Source organism: Natator depressus, chromosome 5 (genome assembly GCF_965152275.1).
Source record: "Natator depressus isolate rNatDep1 chromosome 5, rNatDep2.hap1, whole genome shotgun sequence".
Lineage (NCBI taxonomy): Eukaryota > Metazoa > Chordata > Testudines > Cheloniidae > Natator > Natator depressus.
The window spans coordinates 117748936-117766507 of record NC_134238.1 but is presented as its reverse complement, the minus strand read 5'-3'; the positions used below and the strand labels follow the sequence as shown (position 1 = coordinate 117766507).

Below are 17572 nucleotides of genomic sequence, written 5' to 3'. Positions count from 1 at the left end.
GCAATCGTATTGTACCATCTTCTGCCGGGCAGGCAAGAGATGACGATGGCTAGCAATCGTACTGTACCATCTTCTGCCGGGCAGGCAAGAGATGAGGATGGCTAGCAGTCGTACTGTGCCATCTTCTGCCGAGCAGCCATGAGATGTGGATGGCTTGCAGTCCTTCTGCACCGTCTGCTGCCAGCCAAAGATGTAAAAGATAGATGGAGTGGATCAAAACAAGAAATAGACCAGATTTGTTTTGTACTCATTTGCCTCCTCCCCTGTCTAGGGGACTCATTCCTCTAGGTCACACTGCAGTCACTCACAGAGAAGGTGCTGCGAGGTAGATCTAGCCATGTATCAATCAGAGGCCAGGCTAACCTCCTTGTTCCAATAAGAACAATAACTTAGGTGCACCATTTCTTATTGGAACCCTCCGTGAAGTCCTGCCTGAACTACTCCTTGATGTAAAGCCACCCCCTTTGTGGATTTTAGCCTCCTGAAGCCAACCCTGTAAGCCGTGTCGTCAGTCGCCCCTCCCTCCGTCAGAGCAACGGCAGACAATCATTCCGCGCCTTTTTTCTGTGCGGACGCCATACCAAGGCAAGCATGGAGTCCGCTCAGCTCACTTTGGCAATTAGGAGCACATTAAACACCACACGCATTATCCAGCAGTATATGCAGCACCAGAACCTGGCAAAGCGCTACCGGGCGAGGAGGCGACGTCAGCGCGGTCACGTGAGTGATCAGGACATGGACACAGATTTCTCTGAAAGCATGGGCCCTGCCAATGCATGCATAATGGTGCTAATGGGGCAGGTTCATGCTGTGGAACGCCGATTCTGGGCTCGGGAAACAAGCACAGACTGGTGGGACCGCATAGTGTTGCAGGTCTGGGACGATTCCCAGTGGCTGCGAAACTTTCGCATGCGTAAGGGCACTTTCATGGAACTTTGTGACTTGCTTTCCCCTGCCCTGAAGCGCATGAATACCAAGATGAGAGCAGCCCTCACAGTTGAGAAGCGAGTGGCGATAGCCCTGTGGAAGCTTGCAAGGCCAGACAGCTACCGGTCAGTTGGGAATCAATTTGGAGTGGGCAAATCTACTGTGGGGGCTGCTGTGATGCAAGTAGCCCACGCAATCAAAGATCTGCTGATATCAAGGGTAGTGACCTTGGGAAATGTGCAGGTCATAGTGGATGGCTTTGCTGCAATGGGATTCCCTAACTGTGGTGGGGCCATAGACGGAACCCATATCCCTATCTTGGCACCGGAGCACCAAGCCGGCGAGTACATAAACCGCAAGGGGTACTTTTCAATAGTGCTGCAAGCTCTGGTGGATCACAAGGGACGTTTCACCAACATCAACGTGGGATGGCCGGGAAAGGTACATGACGCTCACATCTTCAGGAACTCTGGTCTGTTTCAAAAGCTTCAAGAAGAGACTTTATTCCCAGACCAGAAAATAACTGTTGGTGATGTTGAAATGCCTATATGTATCCTTGGGGACCCAGCCTACCCCTTAATGCCATGGTTCATGAAGCCGTACACAGGCAGCCTGGACAGCAGTCAGGAGCTGTTCAACTACAGGCTGAGCAAGTGCAGAATGGTGGTAGAATGTGCATTTGGACGTTTAAAGGCGCGCTGGCGCAGTTTACTGACTCGGTTAGACCTCAGCGAAACCAATATTCCCACTGTTATTACTGCTTGCTGTGTGCTCCACAATATCTGTGAGAGTAAGGGGGAGACGTTTATGGCGGGGTGGGAGGTTGAGGCAAATCGCCTGGCTGCTGGTTATGCGCAGCCAGACACCAGGGCGGTTAGAAGAGCACAGGAGGGTGCGGTACGCATCAGAGAGGCTTTGAAAACCAGTTTCATGACTGGCCAGGCTACGGTGTGAAAGTTCTGTTTGTTTCTCCTTGATGAAACCCCCCTTGGTTCACTCTACTTCCTTGTAAGCTAACCACCCTCCCCTCCTCCCTTTGATCACCTCTTGCAGAGGCAATAAAGTCATTGTTGCTTCACATTCATGCATTCTTTATTCATTCATCACACAAATAGGGGGATGACTACCAAGGTAGCCCAGGAGGGGTGGTGGAGGAGGGAAGGAAAATGCCACACAGCACTTTAAAAGTTTACAACTTTAAAATTTATTGAATGACTGCCCCAAAAAAAGAAGGCTATCCTCTGTGGTGGAGTGGCTGGTTGGCCGGTGGCCACCCCACCGCGTTCTTGGGCGTCTGGGTGTGGAGGCTATGGAACTTGGGGAGGAGGGCGGTTGGTTACACAGGGGCTGTAGTGGCAGTCTGTGCTCCAGCTGCCTTTGCTGCAGCTCAACCATACACTGGAGCATACTGGTTTGGTCCTCCAGCAGCCTCAGCATTGAATCCTGCCTCCTCTCATCACGCTGTCGCCACATTCGAGCTTCAGCCCTCTCTTCAGCCCGCCACTTACTCTCTTCAGCCCACCACTTACTCTCTTCAGCTCACCACCTCTCCTCCTGGTCATTTTGTGCTTTCCTGCAGTCTGACATTATTTGCCTCCACGCATTCGTCTGTGCTCTGTCAGTGTGGGAGGACAGCATGAGCTCGGAGAACATTTCATCTCGAGTGCGTTTTTTTTTCTTTCTAATCTTCACTAGCCTCTGGGAAGGAGAAGATCCTGTGATCATTGAAACACATGCAGCTGGTGGAGAAAAGAAAAGGGACAGCGGTATTTAAAAAGACACATTTTATAAAACACTGGCTACACTCTTTCAGGGTAAAGCTTGCTGTTAACATTACATACATAGCACATGTGCTTTCGTTACAAGGTCGCATTTTGCCTCCCCCCACCGCGTGGCTACCCCCTCAACCCTCCCCCCTCCCTGTGGCTAACAGCGGGGAACATTTCTGTTCAGCCGCAGGCAAACAGCCCAGCAGGAATGGGCTCCTCTGAGTGTCCCCTGAAGAAAAGCACCCTATTTCAACCAGGTGACCATGGATTATATCTCACTCTCCTGAGGATAACACACGAACGGATGTTGCTTGAACGCCAGCAAACATACACTGCAATGCTTTGTTGTACAATGATTCCCGAGTACGTGTTACTGGCCTGGAGTGGTATAGTGTCCTACCATGAAGGACGCAATAAGTCTGCCCTCCCCAGAAACCTTTTGCAAAGGCTTTGGGAGTATATCCAGGAGAGCCGCGAATGCCAGGGCAGAGTAATCCTTTCACATGCTTGCTTTTAAACCATGTATAGTATTTTAAAAGGTACACTCACCGGAGGTCCCTTCTCCGCCTGCTGGGTCCAGGAGGCAGCCTTGGGTGGGTTCAGGGGGTACTGGCTCCAGGTCCAGGGTGAGAAACAGTTCCTGGCTGTCGGGAAAACCGGTTTCTCCGCTTGCTTGCTGTGAGCTATCTACAACCTCCTCCTCATCATCATCTTCTTCGTCCCCAAAACCTGCTTCCGTATTGCCTCCATCTCCATTGAAGGAGTCAAACAACATGGCTGGGGTAGTGGTGGCTGAACCCCCTAAAATGGCATAGAATCATAGAATCATAGAATATCAGGGTTGGAAGGGACCCCAGAAGGTCATCTAGTCCAACCCCCTGCTCGAAGCAGGACCAATTCCCAGTTAAATCATCCCAGCCAGGGCTTTGTCAAGCCTGACCTTAAAAACCTCTAAGGAAGGAGATTCTACCACCTCCCTAGGTAACGCATTCCAGTGTTTCACCACCCTCTTAGTGAAAAAGTTTTTCCTAATATCCAATCTAAACCTCCCCCATTGCAACTTGAGACCATTACTCCTCGTTCTGTCATCTGCTACCATTGAGAACAGTCTAGAGCCATCCTCTTTGGAACCCCCTTTCAGGTAGTTGAAAGCAGCTATCAAATCCCCCCTCATTCTTCTCTTCTGCAGACTAAACAATCCCAGCTCCCTCAGCCTCTCCTCATAAGTCATGTGCTCTAGACCCCTAATCATTTTTGTTGCCCTTCGCTGGACTTTTTCCAATTTTTCCACATCCTTCCTGTAGTGTGGGGCCCAAAACTGGACACAATACTCCAGATGAGGCCTCGCCAATGTTGAAGAGAGGGGAACGATCACGTCCCTCGATCTGCTCGCTATGCCCCTACTTATACATCCCAAAATGCCATTGGCCTTCTTGGCAACAAGGGCACACTGTTGACTCATATCCAGCTTCTCGTCCACTGTCACCCCTAGGTCCTTTTCCGCAGAACTGCTGCCTAGCCATTCGGTCCCTAGTCTGTAGCGGTGCATTGGATTCTTCCATCCTAAGTGCAGGACCCTGCACTTATCCTTATTGAACCTCATCAGATTTCTTTTGGCCCAATCCTCCAATTTGTCTAGGTCCTTCTGTATCCTATCCCTCCCCTCCAGCGTATCTACCACTCCTCCCAGTTTAGTATCATCTGCAAATTTGCTGAGAGTGCAATCCACACCATCCTCCAGATCATTTATGAAGATATTGAACAAAACCGGCCCCAGGACCGACCCCTGGGGCACTCCACTTGACACCGGCTGCCAACTAGACATGGAGCCATTTATCACTACCCGTTGAGCCCGACAATCTAGCCAGCTTTCTACCCACCTTATAGTGGGTATAGTGGGCATGCAGCTCATCATAGAAGCGGCATGTTTGGGGCTCTGACCCGGAGCGGCCGTTCGCCTCTCTGGTTTTCTGGTAGGCTTGCCTCAGCTCCTTCAGTTTCACGCGGCACTGCTTCGGGTCCCTGTTATGGCCTCTGTCCTTCATGCCCTGGGAGATCTTGACAAAGGTTTTGGCATTTCGAAAACTGGAACGGAGTTCTGATAGCACGGATTCCTCTCCCCATACAGCGATCAGATCCCGTACCTCCCGTTCGGTCCATGCTGGAGCTCTTTTGCGATTCTGAGACTCCATCATGGTCACCTCTGCTGATGAGCTCTGCATGGTCACCTGCAGCTTGCCACGCTGGCCAAACAGGAAATGAGATTCAAACGTTCGCGGTTCTTTTCCTGTCTACCTGGCCAGTGCATCTGAGTTGAGAGTGCTGTCCAGAGCGGTCAAAATGGAGCACTCTGGGATAGCTCCCGGAGGCCAATACCGTCGAATTGTGTCCACAGTACCCCAAATTCGACCCGGCAAGGTCGATTTAAGCGCTAATCCCCTTGTCAGGGGTGGAGTAAGGAAATCGATTTTAAGAGCCCTTTAAGTCGAAATAAAGGGCTTCATCGTGTGGACGGGTGCAGGTTTACATCGATTTAATGCTGCTAAATTCGACCTAAAGTCCTAGTGTAGACCAGGGCCTATTAAGTCAAAGGAGCCAAACTTCCAGATGGTTTCTCCCAGGGCGAAGCCATGAATTCAACAAGGAAATTTAAAATATTTTAGAGAAAAGCTGTTTACTGAAGATGCATCAGTATTACTTGTGGATGTAGTAGATTTCACTGGGAGGGGCAGTAGGGAAAGAAAGAAATATCTTTAGTTTTAAACTGTCCGAACATCAAACCAGAAGTAGAGTTCACAGGAAGGACTTACCACAGCATTTTCTAAACTCAAAGTTCAAATTACAGTCGCTTCAGCTATGTGCGCGAGCATTGGTTTGTTTTTGGAAAACAAAACTGTTGAGAAGCCTCGAGTCAGACATATGCCAACAGTGTCCAATATGTCAATCTCCATTATTTTGACGATCAAGTAGACCAGTAGAATTCATTTTTATTAAAGTATCATCCTTGACAACCAAACAAGTATTAAACTAGTTATGATAAAGCTGATTTCATGGCGAATAAGAGATAAACGATAATGAGTTGCAAGAAAATAAATTCCATTAGGAGTGCCAATTGAGTCAAATTCAGAGAGATTCTTTATGAAAAGAGTGCATGCAAAAACAGTGTTTTTTCTCAAACCAAAACCAAATCACTAAATGACTTTCAAAACTAAGGTTATTTTTCTGGTAAGGATTTACAGATTTTGGGCCAGATCCTCAGGTCATGCAAGTCTGAATAACTTCACTGACTTGAATGCAGCTATCTAGATTTACAGATGAGAATCTGGACCTATAGTTTGCTGATGCAAGAACTGACTTATCAATTGCATAACACATTTTTTAAATTTCCTATGTATTATAACTGGGTCTAAACCAGTTAGTACAATAGTCAAGATAGATTAAACAGGAAAAAAAATCAGGAAAGATTTTATGCCTGGGCTGGTAAATTATCTGCCTACTCTTTCCATGATGACAGTAATGACAAAAATTCAAGACATGTATGGCAAACTACATGGCAAAGGTATAGCGTAGCTGGATTTTCCTCGTCTATCATTCTCACAAACTGATTGTACTCAACCTTTTATCTAACAATACCTAACATTTTACGCAGGGGACATGCAAAAAAGGGCTGCATTATAAAACTAGCAGTATAGATCATCTTTAAAAAAAGAACTATAGCAGCTATTTCCTCCAATCAGAGCTTTGGACGTGTGTTAGTATTAAGTCACAATTGCTCTGAAAGTCCTTACGTGAAATCATCAAAAAACCCCAACGCAAATGACATCGAACACAAAAACACACAGTAAAAACAAAAATCAGACCTCTCTCAAACATATTTAAAATGCAGAAATCCTTAAGGTACCAAATTTGATTTCAATTTTTCATTCAAATCGTATCTTTGATGGTATAATATAATAGTTATCAGACATGTACCATATCCATCATTTATAACTAATGATTTTACAGTATGTTACAAACTCATTGTTTCTTCATGAATAAATACGTACAGTGTAGTAAGAGAATTTAATCCTATGAAATACATTAGATATGATCAATTTCGTCTATAGATCATCAGCTGCAACTTCCCAGTTTACTCGACCGCGGGCTAAATTCACAGTCTATGTGCTTTTAAAATATACCTATCTAAAAACACCAGGAGACCAAATACTGCTTCTCCTGTTTTAGAACAGAAAGTCATTGATGGCCAGACTCCGATTCCCGATGCCAATTCCTGAGTTTACAGAACTTGTTTTCCCTTTAGGCCTGAATCAACACACAAACAGCATTACCGTGCAGGGTTGGCGAAGGATGAACAAGCCCCTCACATTGAAGAGATTCTACTGTGCTTCCCAATTCCAGGAGCCCCCCGGTTCTTAAAGGTGCCCTTTGCAGAGTGGTTGTGGGAAGCAGAGCCCCCCACCAACACCACAACTGCCTTCTCTGTCAACATTAAAAGAAAACCCCTAACAACCCTCCAAATCAGGCCATGCCTCCTAAATAGAACAGTGCTTTAAAGTTAAGAAGAGATACGCATTTTCAATGTTCTCCTGGGGGACACAGATCAGCACCCAGGTCGCACCCTCCAGCAGCACCTGGCTCAAGCCAGGGAAGCTAATGATCCAACCAGTGGACCATATTCAATGATGAATCCTGGTCACGCGCCACCTCAGTCAGAAGAATGATCTCAGGGAAAATTATATTAAGGCTTCAGTGCACTGTGTGTTGACAAACTCTACAGGACCAGGATGAACAGATGAAACCATGAGTTTCCAGTCAACAGGGTGCCACAATTAACCACAGATGCCAAGTTAAATCCCTGCTCTACTAAAAGATCCTGATACTGACGTGTCGCACCGCTACAAAGTAGTGTTTGCTTTCGACCATAGAAATAATGGTCTATTGGCAGGGAAGGTCTGCCAGAGTTTAAGTAAAGCCACATCCAAGCTCTGCCTAGACAATCTTGCCTTCACCTCAGTCCCTGAGTCCACTCACCTGAGAGCTGATGAAATCCAGCTAATAAAAAGTTAGGTCAGCGGCCTTTAGATTTGAGGAAGTAATAGACATTCATGAAATGTAAGCATTCACCATCATATGAGCTGTGTCTATATGCCAGTATGGGGAATTAGCTCATTAAAACTGCTAAATGATATGGGGGTTGCTTTATATTTAAACAACAAACCTCTCTAATGCATGACAAAGATGGGCGGACACACTTGTGAGGTGCACTATATGTCAGTTACAACAGACAGACAACATACATATTGAAAACATCTTTTAAACAAGTCAGTCTCCACAGTATTGGCTGGTTTTCATCCTACCATGTAACAACTGCATGTCAAAAATCAATCAATCACCTGGTTAGGGACAAGTTACTGATAACACAGTGGAATTTGCTGTAACCAACTGCATATGTCGAGAAGTAGGTGACTTCCTGCTACATTCCTTTAACCAAGCAAAATGAAAATTACCCCCAGCCCGGAGGATTAATTCAGTTCATAAGAGCTCACTATATTACCTTAGTTATTGTCTGCCACATTTCATTTCAGTTTGGTACCCTGCTTGTGAAAGAGTTTCAGAGTCAGTAAAAAGAATTAAAGTCTCTTGTGCAAATCATAACTGTGGCAGGAAAAACACTCCCCTCAACAAGCAGTTCTACCCTTCCAGAAGTTTACCCTGAACTTTCAGATGTTTCCATCACATTTATCTCTCCATGGCAATGGTGGGGGTGGCCTTTAAAGAAAGTGACACTCTTTTATGGCAAAATGGTTAACAACTAAAATTCATTATAATCCTGCGTCCACCTCTATTTCAAAGTCTTGCAGGTTAAACTAAACTGATCACTCTCACACACTGCCAGTGCCCTTACATTTCAGGGAAAACAAATTGTGCGGGTTTTCCAGTTCCCAAGGAAGTCTAGGTGCAAGCAATCAGGAATTCATTGCTTGCTCCACCTAGGTCACAGAAGGCAGCTACGGAGTTAAAGTCAATATACATAACTAATTCTGGTAAAATAATATTGACAATGTGCAGGGAGGGAGGCTAAAAAAGGAAGGAATAAACCTGTGGCTCTGTTATATGCAACTTTGTCACATTTCTATCATTTAATTGGGAGGAGTTGTTACTATAATTTCAATGACAGACACAAGAGCCCAGTTCTGCAAACTCTGACTACTGGCTGTAGTTGCTCTTTTGAGTAGCCCCACTGACTCCCTCCTATGGAAGCACAGTACCAATACCACAGTGCAGTACGGATAGCCTCTAATGAGGCTGCACACTATAATGTGCGCCATGAATGACCCTCACTATTTGTTCATTTGTATTACCATAGAGCAGCGTTCTCAAACTGTGGGTTGGGACCCCAAAGTAGGTAGTGACCCCGTTTTAATGGGGTTGCCAAGGCTGGCATTAGATTTGCTGGGGCCCAGGGCCCAAGCCCCCCTGCCTGTGCCCAAAGCCAAATCCCAAGCCCCACCACCCGGGATCGAAGTCCAAGGGCTTCGGCCCTGGGCAGCGGGTATCAGGCTTCAGCCCTGGGCAATGGGGCTCACATTCCAGGCCCCCTGCCTGGGGCTGAAGCCCTCAGGCTTCAACTTCACACCCCCTGCCCCGGGGTGGCAAGGCTCAGGCTTCATTTCTTCCTCCCCGACCAGGACAGCGGGGCTTGGGCAGGCTCAGGCTTTGGTCCCACCTCCTGGGGTCGTGCAGTGATTTTTGTTGTCAGAAGGGGGTCGCGTTGAGATGAAGTTTGAGAACCCCTGCCATAGAGGCTATGAGAGACAGACAGTCCCTGCCATGAACAGCTAATATTTGAAATAGATAAGACACTTTTTTGCTTACCCTGTGTGTATCCCCATGTTACAGATAGGAAACTGAGAAACAGAGATTAAGGGCCAGATTTTTAAATGTCTTTAGCCATCTAAATATGCAGATATACCGCAAGTGCTTTTAGGAATTCCACTCGCAACTTATCTGTGTACCTAGACACCTAAATAGCATTAAAAAAAATCTGGCGGTAAGTACTTTTTCCAAAGTCACACAAGTACTGTAGTCTAAGATGATGCTCGGATTTGAACTTAGATCTCTGGAGTCCTGGTTCAGAGCTTTAATACCCGTCTTCCTCATATAGCAGTGAATGTTTCCAGCCCTGCATCTGGCTAGTGAAGAAGATTCAGATAACAACTTAACTAAAAACCCAATAGGAAAACTGGTTTAACTTCATCCTCAAAGAGCGTTCGAAGATAAGCAACAAAAGGGAAAAGCTGCATGTTTTAAGCTTATTGTATCAGTTCGGTTCTTTCTGCAAATTCCCTTTTCTACTTTAATATAACACTGCAATTATGAAATGCTGTCGGTATGGTTTGAGTCTCAGCCTAACTGAGACCCTGCTTTACGTCTGTGTTTGTTATATGAATCAATTCTGCATAAGCAGAGCAAAAAGGCATGTTATGGAGAAAGAGCTTTATGTTCTTGTTATATTACAGATTACCAAAGAGGCCTTGTTAAAAGAAAGGCCTCAACTATGAAATCACTTCCTTCTGTTTAAAATATTTTACTCAAGGGGAAAACAAACGGGCATGAAAAGCAAAAAAAGAAAAAAAAAATCTAGTTTCTGCTTTGACTCAGTCCCAGGATTCAACACCCTAGCAGTTCTGTGGGATGACGCAGTGTGCCGGCTCCCGACCGCTCCAGCCAGAGCTTCAAGTCCTCTTAGTCATTGGGGAAACAATGAGTCCTCTTATGCAACTCAATTGGATTCCACCCCACACATGTTGACAGCATAGCCATCAGAAGAGGATTCTTTTCCCTCTTGGGTGGCTGTCCGCTTGGAGCAAGGCAATGAGATGTGGGGATGGCAGACACTGTTAGGCATTTACTGGGGCTGATAAACAAGAAGTTCTTTTGTTTATCCGCCTCCCCTTGAAACTGCAGTAAGGAAGGATGGAAAAGAATTCTACGCTCATGGGCTAACTTCAGAAAGACCAGTTTATGTAAGTTTAGAAATCAATTGAAAGAACCCCTTGTTGACTGACTTATGGGGAGGATATTTATGGATTCAGAGAACTATAAAATAAGATCAACATTACATTTCTTTGCAGTGTTTGTTGATTTATATTTGAGGATTCCTCTAGAGCCCCTTTCCCCCCCCACTCATTTTTCATTCTGATCCTCACCTTACCCTCCCCACACTGCACCAAAGCAGCTCTGTGCTGAGCAAACCCGGCCTTCCAGTTCTAGAGGACTAGCACGCACTAACTGCATTCTTGAGTCAGCTGCAGGGAATTTCAGGGGAGAAGATCTTTTGAGAATAAAACCAAGGCACTTCCTTTCCCCTCTCTCTGTAGAGGGGCTGAGCTTTGCCTCAGACTTTAATGCACTACATTGCATTGACAGCTAGACCACCAAGAAAGCCCAACTTCTCCTCTTCTGGGTAATGTACTGACGCAGAAAGAGAAAGCTGATTTGGAAAGAGCCAAGTAGAATAGAGATAAACATTCCATGAGCTTTTCCACACGGGTCTGAAAATATATCTTATCCCATGGCTGGGAAACCAATCCCAGCACAGTTTCCCTACAGTGTACTTGTGCGGTCAGTTTGCTATACAGAAAGACATTTAGAAGCTGCTATAACTGAAATCAAGCTCATTTTGCTCACCATGAACATTTTCAACCAGACCTAAAAGCAGGCCTCTAGAAGTCAAGATTATGTTACCCCCCGCACCTTCTCTGGCTCCCCTCCCCCCCCAACAGTCTGATTTCTTACTGAGATCCATACTGGCGAATAATATAGTGTGGATATAGAAAGCTATGCTTTGAAAGTCTCACCGGAAAGCCCAGCTAGAAACTTCCACCTCTATTCATTGTGCAGTGATTGCATGAAAGGCATCACTCACTGGCTGATGGATCACCATTAATCCATGCCAACAAACTGTTGTCCCACCATTAAACCATGCCAACAAACTGTTGTCCTTAATACTGAGGAATAACTCATCTGAGAATTAGAGGAAATTAAACCTGAAGGCCAGAGTCCAAATGCACCTGGAGGCCAAAGTGGGAAAGCTAAGTCCATGTTTCATACATAGGCAAGTGTGCTGATTTTCAGAGGGGTTCAGCACCGGTGACTGTACAGGTGGTCAAAGGCTATAAAAACCATGCAACCTAATCAAGGCCCTCATTCAGTAAAGCACTTACATATGTGCTTAAGACCCAATGGGATTTAAGCCCATGCTTAAGTTCTTTGCTGAACTGGGGCCTTGATGGTAACTTTAGAGACCCAAGTTTGAATATGTTGGCCTCAAATACTAATTTTTACTTTTTTCGGTAATCCTTACAGTGGTCATCACTATGAAATCAGCATTTGCAAACCACAGCCACAAAGGTGACAGCTATAATAACTGTGTGGCTATGGTTGCTGAATGTTGACTTTTAATTGGCTTCTACAGATAAGGAAAATTACTGGAACAGACTGGTCGTCTACCTACTTCAGTCCCTTGGTCCCCACAGCCATCAATGTCCGATACTCCAGAAGAAGCCCCCCAAACATATAGCTAATGGCAAAAATACACCCAGTAAGTGGTACAGTGAGTTCCTTCCTGACCCCAGCTAGCAGTCAGCCCAATACCCTGGATCATGAGGATTCACAGCCCTTATAGATTTCATGTAAGCATCTAATCTATTTTTAAAAGGCTACTTCAAGTGCCCTATACTTAATATCGTGTTACGCACAGGACACACATTTCATAGAAGAGTTGGCCACACAGTAAAACAAAAACAGTAAAGTGCTGGAACCTGCGCATTCATTCTTGTTTTTTAAGGAAAGCAATTTTATAAGACTTCTCAAGAAGTGTTTTATGGGACTACAGCCACGTCTACACTAGCACTTATGTCAGCAAAACTTTTGTTGCTCAGGGGTGTGAAAAAAACACTCCCCTGAGCAACACAAGTTTTGCTGGCGTAAGCGCTCAGATGAGCATCTGTCACCAACATAGCTACCATTGCTTGTTGGGCCTGTTTTTATTATGCCAACGGGAGAGCTCCCTCCTGTCAGTATACTGCAGGCACACAAGCGCTCTTACAGTGACACATCTGTATTGGTACAGCTGTGCCACTGTAAGCTTGCGAGTGTAGACATGGCCTAAGATTAGTGCATACAGAGAATATGAGCATCACTGAATGGATGTCAGCACTATTACGGAATCAGTAATGTCAAGTGCAATGAGCCTGTTAAAATTATGTAGCAATCTGCATATGCTAACAATTATTATTCAGAACAACATACCAAGGAGCCATGGTGGTTGTTATTTAAAGATACTAGCAGTGACATTAAATTAGTGTGATTTATACTAATTAACCTTCTGAGTTTTTTCTACTGTTTTCAGCAATGCCCCAGGAGAGAAGGTCTCTCAGTTTAAGTTCTCAGCTCAGCCTTACTATTAAGGAAAGGCTGTATCTGATACTCAACTCTTCAGCATAAACTGGTTGAACTGCGAGGAGAAAGGAGAAGAGTGGAGAGAGATTTCCCCTGACTTTTACCTGCACAGACAATCTTAATCCCAAGCATAATTGGCATTAACTACCACATGAGATTTACTCAGTATTTTTTACTATTTCAAAGCACGGATAGAAATGCTTACTATTTGCCTGGTTTACGGGATTTAACCAGCCAGCTACATGACAGGAAGTACTTTACTGCGACACAGTTGGAAAGAGTGGCAGTTCATCCAAAAGGGAAAACATAGATTTGCTTTCAGAAGATATGCTCAGAGCTGAAGCTTTCTTCTGAACCTCATCTGCCTGCCTGAATTTGGCGAAAGGGAGGTAGGATGGGTTGGCTTTAAAAACAGTGCTGAGTGGAGCAGGGCAGTCCATGAATCAAGGGAAAAGTTTACCCATTTTATCTTACCCACCTCAAAACAATTTTTTCTACCCTAGAGAGAAAAGCAAAACATGATAATGATGCAAGTAAAGAGACAATACAGTAACATGGATTGTTGGTAAATTTCCAGCTTGTTCTTGCTATGGCACACAGACATTTGCTCCTCTACCGAAGCGTGAGCTAAGTCAGCACACCAACACTTACCTGCTTGTATTGAGGAAACTAAAGCACAGATGCTTGCCTCTTGCTCCAAGATTAATCAGTAGGCAGTTAAATATAAACTTCCACCAATTCATGTTAATGTAACTAATAATATAACAAAGATGTCCACGCATTTGAACATTATATAATAGAGATCTGAACCTAGCGAGACACACTTTCACTTCACTTGGTGAGATTTAATAGTTTTTGACAACATCAGTCACTGAACAGAGGGAACGGTTTTGTGCCACAGAAACAAGTCAAGCATTTGTTACCTGGACTATCTCCAAATATGGCAACAGACACCTGTGAGAGTGCGCCACTTCTTGAGCAACAAGAGAGGGAAAACACAGCGGGTACTTACCTGGGAGATGAAAAGCATGCAGCAAGTAGCAGCTACCTCTGTGCCACTTCTGCGCTGCAGCTGCTTAGCTCTGCCAAATACACAGGCCTAGCACCAGGAAGACTCTCGGTGGATAAAGTTTCTTTGAAAGAGGGTATATGTCTGCATTGGGGAGGTGTATAATGGACCAGGAAATGTAAGTGAAGCTCCACCTGGGGAAGGGACTGTTTCTGCCTTTTGCATATCAGCATTATAATCCATGTCCTGTTTTCCATCACTCCCTGAAGTGTTCCCCTTAAAAAAATTATATTACCAGGACAGATGTTGAATTATAGAATGATTGAGGTTCAGATATCACTGCCATAAATATGGTAATTGCAAGACTGGTATGAACACTTGGTGTTCGCTCGCTCATCACTCCCTTTCCCATCCCCCACAAATTTATGATGTGCCAATGGGAAGGTTGAGCATGCATGTTCCAGTTCTCCTCTAGCACTAATGAAATGTTTTATTAACTTACGCTATGGGAAACAGAGAGGAACATTTTTGCTGAAGTAGACACTCACCAAGCACAATGACCACGGTCTTCAGAAGACTCATCATGGTGTCCCGATTTCTGCGGGGCCCAGAACTATGTCTGGACATTCTCATAGTCCTTTGGCGGACATACCCAAAGATATGAGCATATAGGACCACCATGACCAAAAAAGTGACCAGGTTGAAAACAGCCCAGAAGACCAAGTAAGAGTCACTATAGAGTGGCGCCATATTGGAGCAGTGAGTGATATCACAGATACAGTTCCAGCCGACACTTGGTATGGCACCCATGACAATGGCCATAGTCCAGATGACAACAATTACTACCACCACTCGTCGGTTGCTCATCCGAGTATGCAGCTGCATTCGGAAGACTGTAATGTGCCTCTCAATAGCAATGGCCAGCAAATTGGCTACAGAGGCCGTCAGGCTAGTGTCAATGAGACCCTGGCGAAGAAGCCAGGTGCTTACAGTCAATCTTCTAGTGTTGGGTCCCGTGTTAAACATTAGGTAAAAGTAGGCCAGCCCTGCAAAGAAGTCCGCAGCAGCTAAGTTGGCCATTAAGTAATAAATAGGAAAGTGGAAGCGGCGGTTGACATAAATAGCCACCATAACCAAGAGGTTGGCCAGCATTATGAAGATACAGACGGTAATACCCAGTCCCATCACAAGCTTGCTGACAGTGTTCCATTCAGTGGCTAAGTATTTTCCACTCCGGTTATAAAAGAAGGCAATGGTTTCATTGTAGTAGCACTGGGGTTCACTCATGACTGTGGACTGAAAAAAAAAAAAAAAGAGAGAGAAAACAGACATCAGAACTTAAAGCAGCATTCCAGGGACTGCAAACCTGCCTCTGCAAGTAAGGCACATGCTGAAGCAAGGAAACATGAATAATTCTGCAGACAACATATTTAAATTCATACCCAAGATGACAATACAATTGTTGTTACAATGCTAGAACTGGCAGTCAGACTACAGGGAACCAAAGGTGCTTACATCCTGCTTGTATCCAGTCTTTGGAGGTAGAATTTTTTCTGTGGTAGCTGTAAGCTGCCTAGTAATTCTAACAGCCTGCTACATACACAGTCCTTCTAAAAAATAAATCAAGTTTAATACAGACAATGCTGCCCATGATATGTAATGTGAGAGCTTTAAACAGTATTAAAAGAACCATTAAGTATGTTACTGATACATAAAAATAGACTAGACTGCCTTGGGTAACTGTTACCATTCCTCTTCTTTCAGGGCACCTCCTTTTTAGCATGCATCTCAGCAAGCTCATCACTCAAGTTTTCCAATGGTGACATTCAGTAAAGGCTTTCCCCTACCATTCCTTCTGTTCTCTCCAGCATGGAATGCATGAGCTTACTTTAATAGCTGATCTCTGATTGTAAATGTCTTGGTGCAAGGGCTTGTCTACTCCATATCCTTCGTAGTACTCAGTACGCTGCCCATGAAATAAATAAAAACACCACAAACAAAAGCAACAGACCTGTTATTTTCACTATTTTCCCTCCCTCAATTTTAGTCTAATCAAGTCCCTCAACACCTGGGATTAAATAGTTTAAGCATCACTCCTTGCTCAGGTCTGTGCCTTAAATCAAAGTATCACCCAAGATAGCTTTTTTTAGTTTGGGGTGAGGTGAAGGAGGCAGGGAATATTCAGAAAGTTTTAGCCATACTAATATTAACAGCATCAAGCTTTATTTCTTGATTTCCTGACATTACAGCTGTATCAGGAACCAACTTAGAGATGAATGGTTTTTATCTATTCATTCTCCTTTCAGGATTGCCTTTTGACTGCTTATACGGGCTCAACAAACCAACCCTACACCCTACCAGTATCTTAAAACTTTTCTTAAAACATAAAAAAGGGCACTCTCTCATTAACTAAATTATTTCCTTCCCAAATCATTACGCAGGATGGAATTCCCAAAAGGCGAACTCCAGGGTACATACACTTATTTTTATATTATTGTTGTGGCACTATGTAGCACAACTTAAAGATGGTTTTAAAAAATCTTCTATTTATTCACGGTGTCTGACTCTCCGCTCTATTACACTAGTTTTATGCCTATGGAACTCAACTGACTGCACTGGAATTTCACCTGTGTAAGAATGGGTGGGAATCATGGAGTGGAGAACAAGGCCCACTATTAGAACTGGTCAAAATAAAATAATAATAATAAAAAATTTAATGACAAAATTGTTTATCCTCCTCAAAATAATTCAGAATTTTTCAGCCAGCTCTACTCATTGTGTATAAACCTGTACTTTTAGTATTACTAACCCGTTAGAACTAAGTATGCACACAACTGGGAAACAGAATTGGGGGGTGGAGTGGAGTAAAAACAGCCCCAGAAAGATTTCTTTGGAATTATTAAAAGTTATTTGCACTAATTTTTATTTGTGAAAGTCAACACTATTAGGGCAATTCCTGTAAACCAACATGGCAAAACTTTCCATGTACACACAAAACGTGTTGCAGAGCAGGTAAAACTTAAGTTAAGGAATAAAAATGTCCTTTTAGTTACAATAATTTTACCCTCCAACCTAAACACTTCTTAGCAGGCTGAGCTTAACTTTTATAACTCTTCAAATAAAGCCCTTTCCTAGACGTTTGGCCTTTAAGTCCTAATTATTTATCAATTAAAATCTCTTATAGAACCCCTCAATTGAATAGGACAACTCATGTACAGTGGATACCTTCAGTAGGACAGACTTAAGGACATAACACATATGGCTTTAAATTCTTTGTCTAAAGACTGAGAGAGAATAATAGGTCAAGTATAAAAACGCTTGGGAGAGAGGGGAAGTCGTATAGGATTTAATTAGTGAACATTATAAAAAGCTTTGCCAGAATCGGATTATCGGAAAACCAGAC

General features: G+C 44.2%; 1 protein-coding gene across 6 annotated transcripts in view; it reads right to left on the bottom strand.

The window, feature by feature from the left end:
* The window catches only part of LPAR1 (lysophosphatidic acid receptor 1), a 105487-nt gene that overhangs the window by 39088 nt on the left and 48827 nt on the right, over positions 1-17572 (bottom strand). For 4 of the 6 annotated variants that reach the window (XM_074953503.1, XM_074953504.1, XM_074953505.1 and 1 more), the window contains exons 3-5: positions 14718-15465; positions 3246-3497; positions 2185-2666 (exon numbers count right to left, since the gene is read on the bottom strand). In XM_074953503.1, coding sequence (XP_074809604.1) covers positions 2467-2666; positions 3246-3497; positions 14718-15465 — 1200 coding nt within the window. In that variant the 3' untranslated portion in view covers positions 2185-2466. Of the gene's footprint in view, positions 1-2181; positions 2667-3245; positions 3498-14717; positions 15466-17572 lie in introns of those variants that run through there. The other 2 variants (XM_074953507.1, XM_074953508.1) reach the window with 2 other exon arrangements.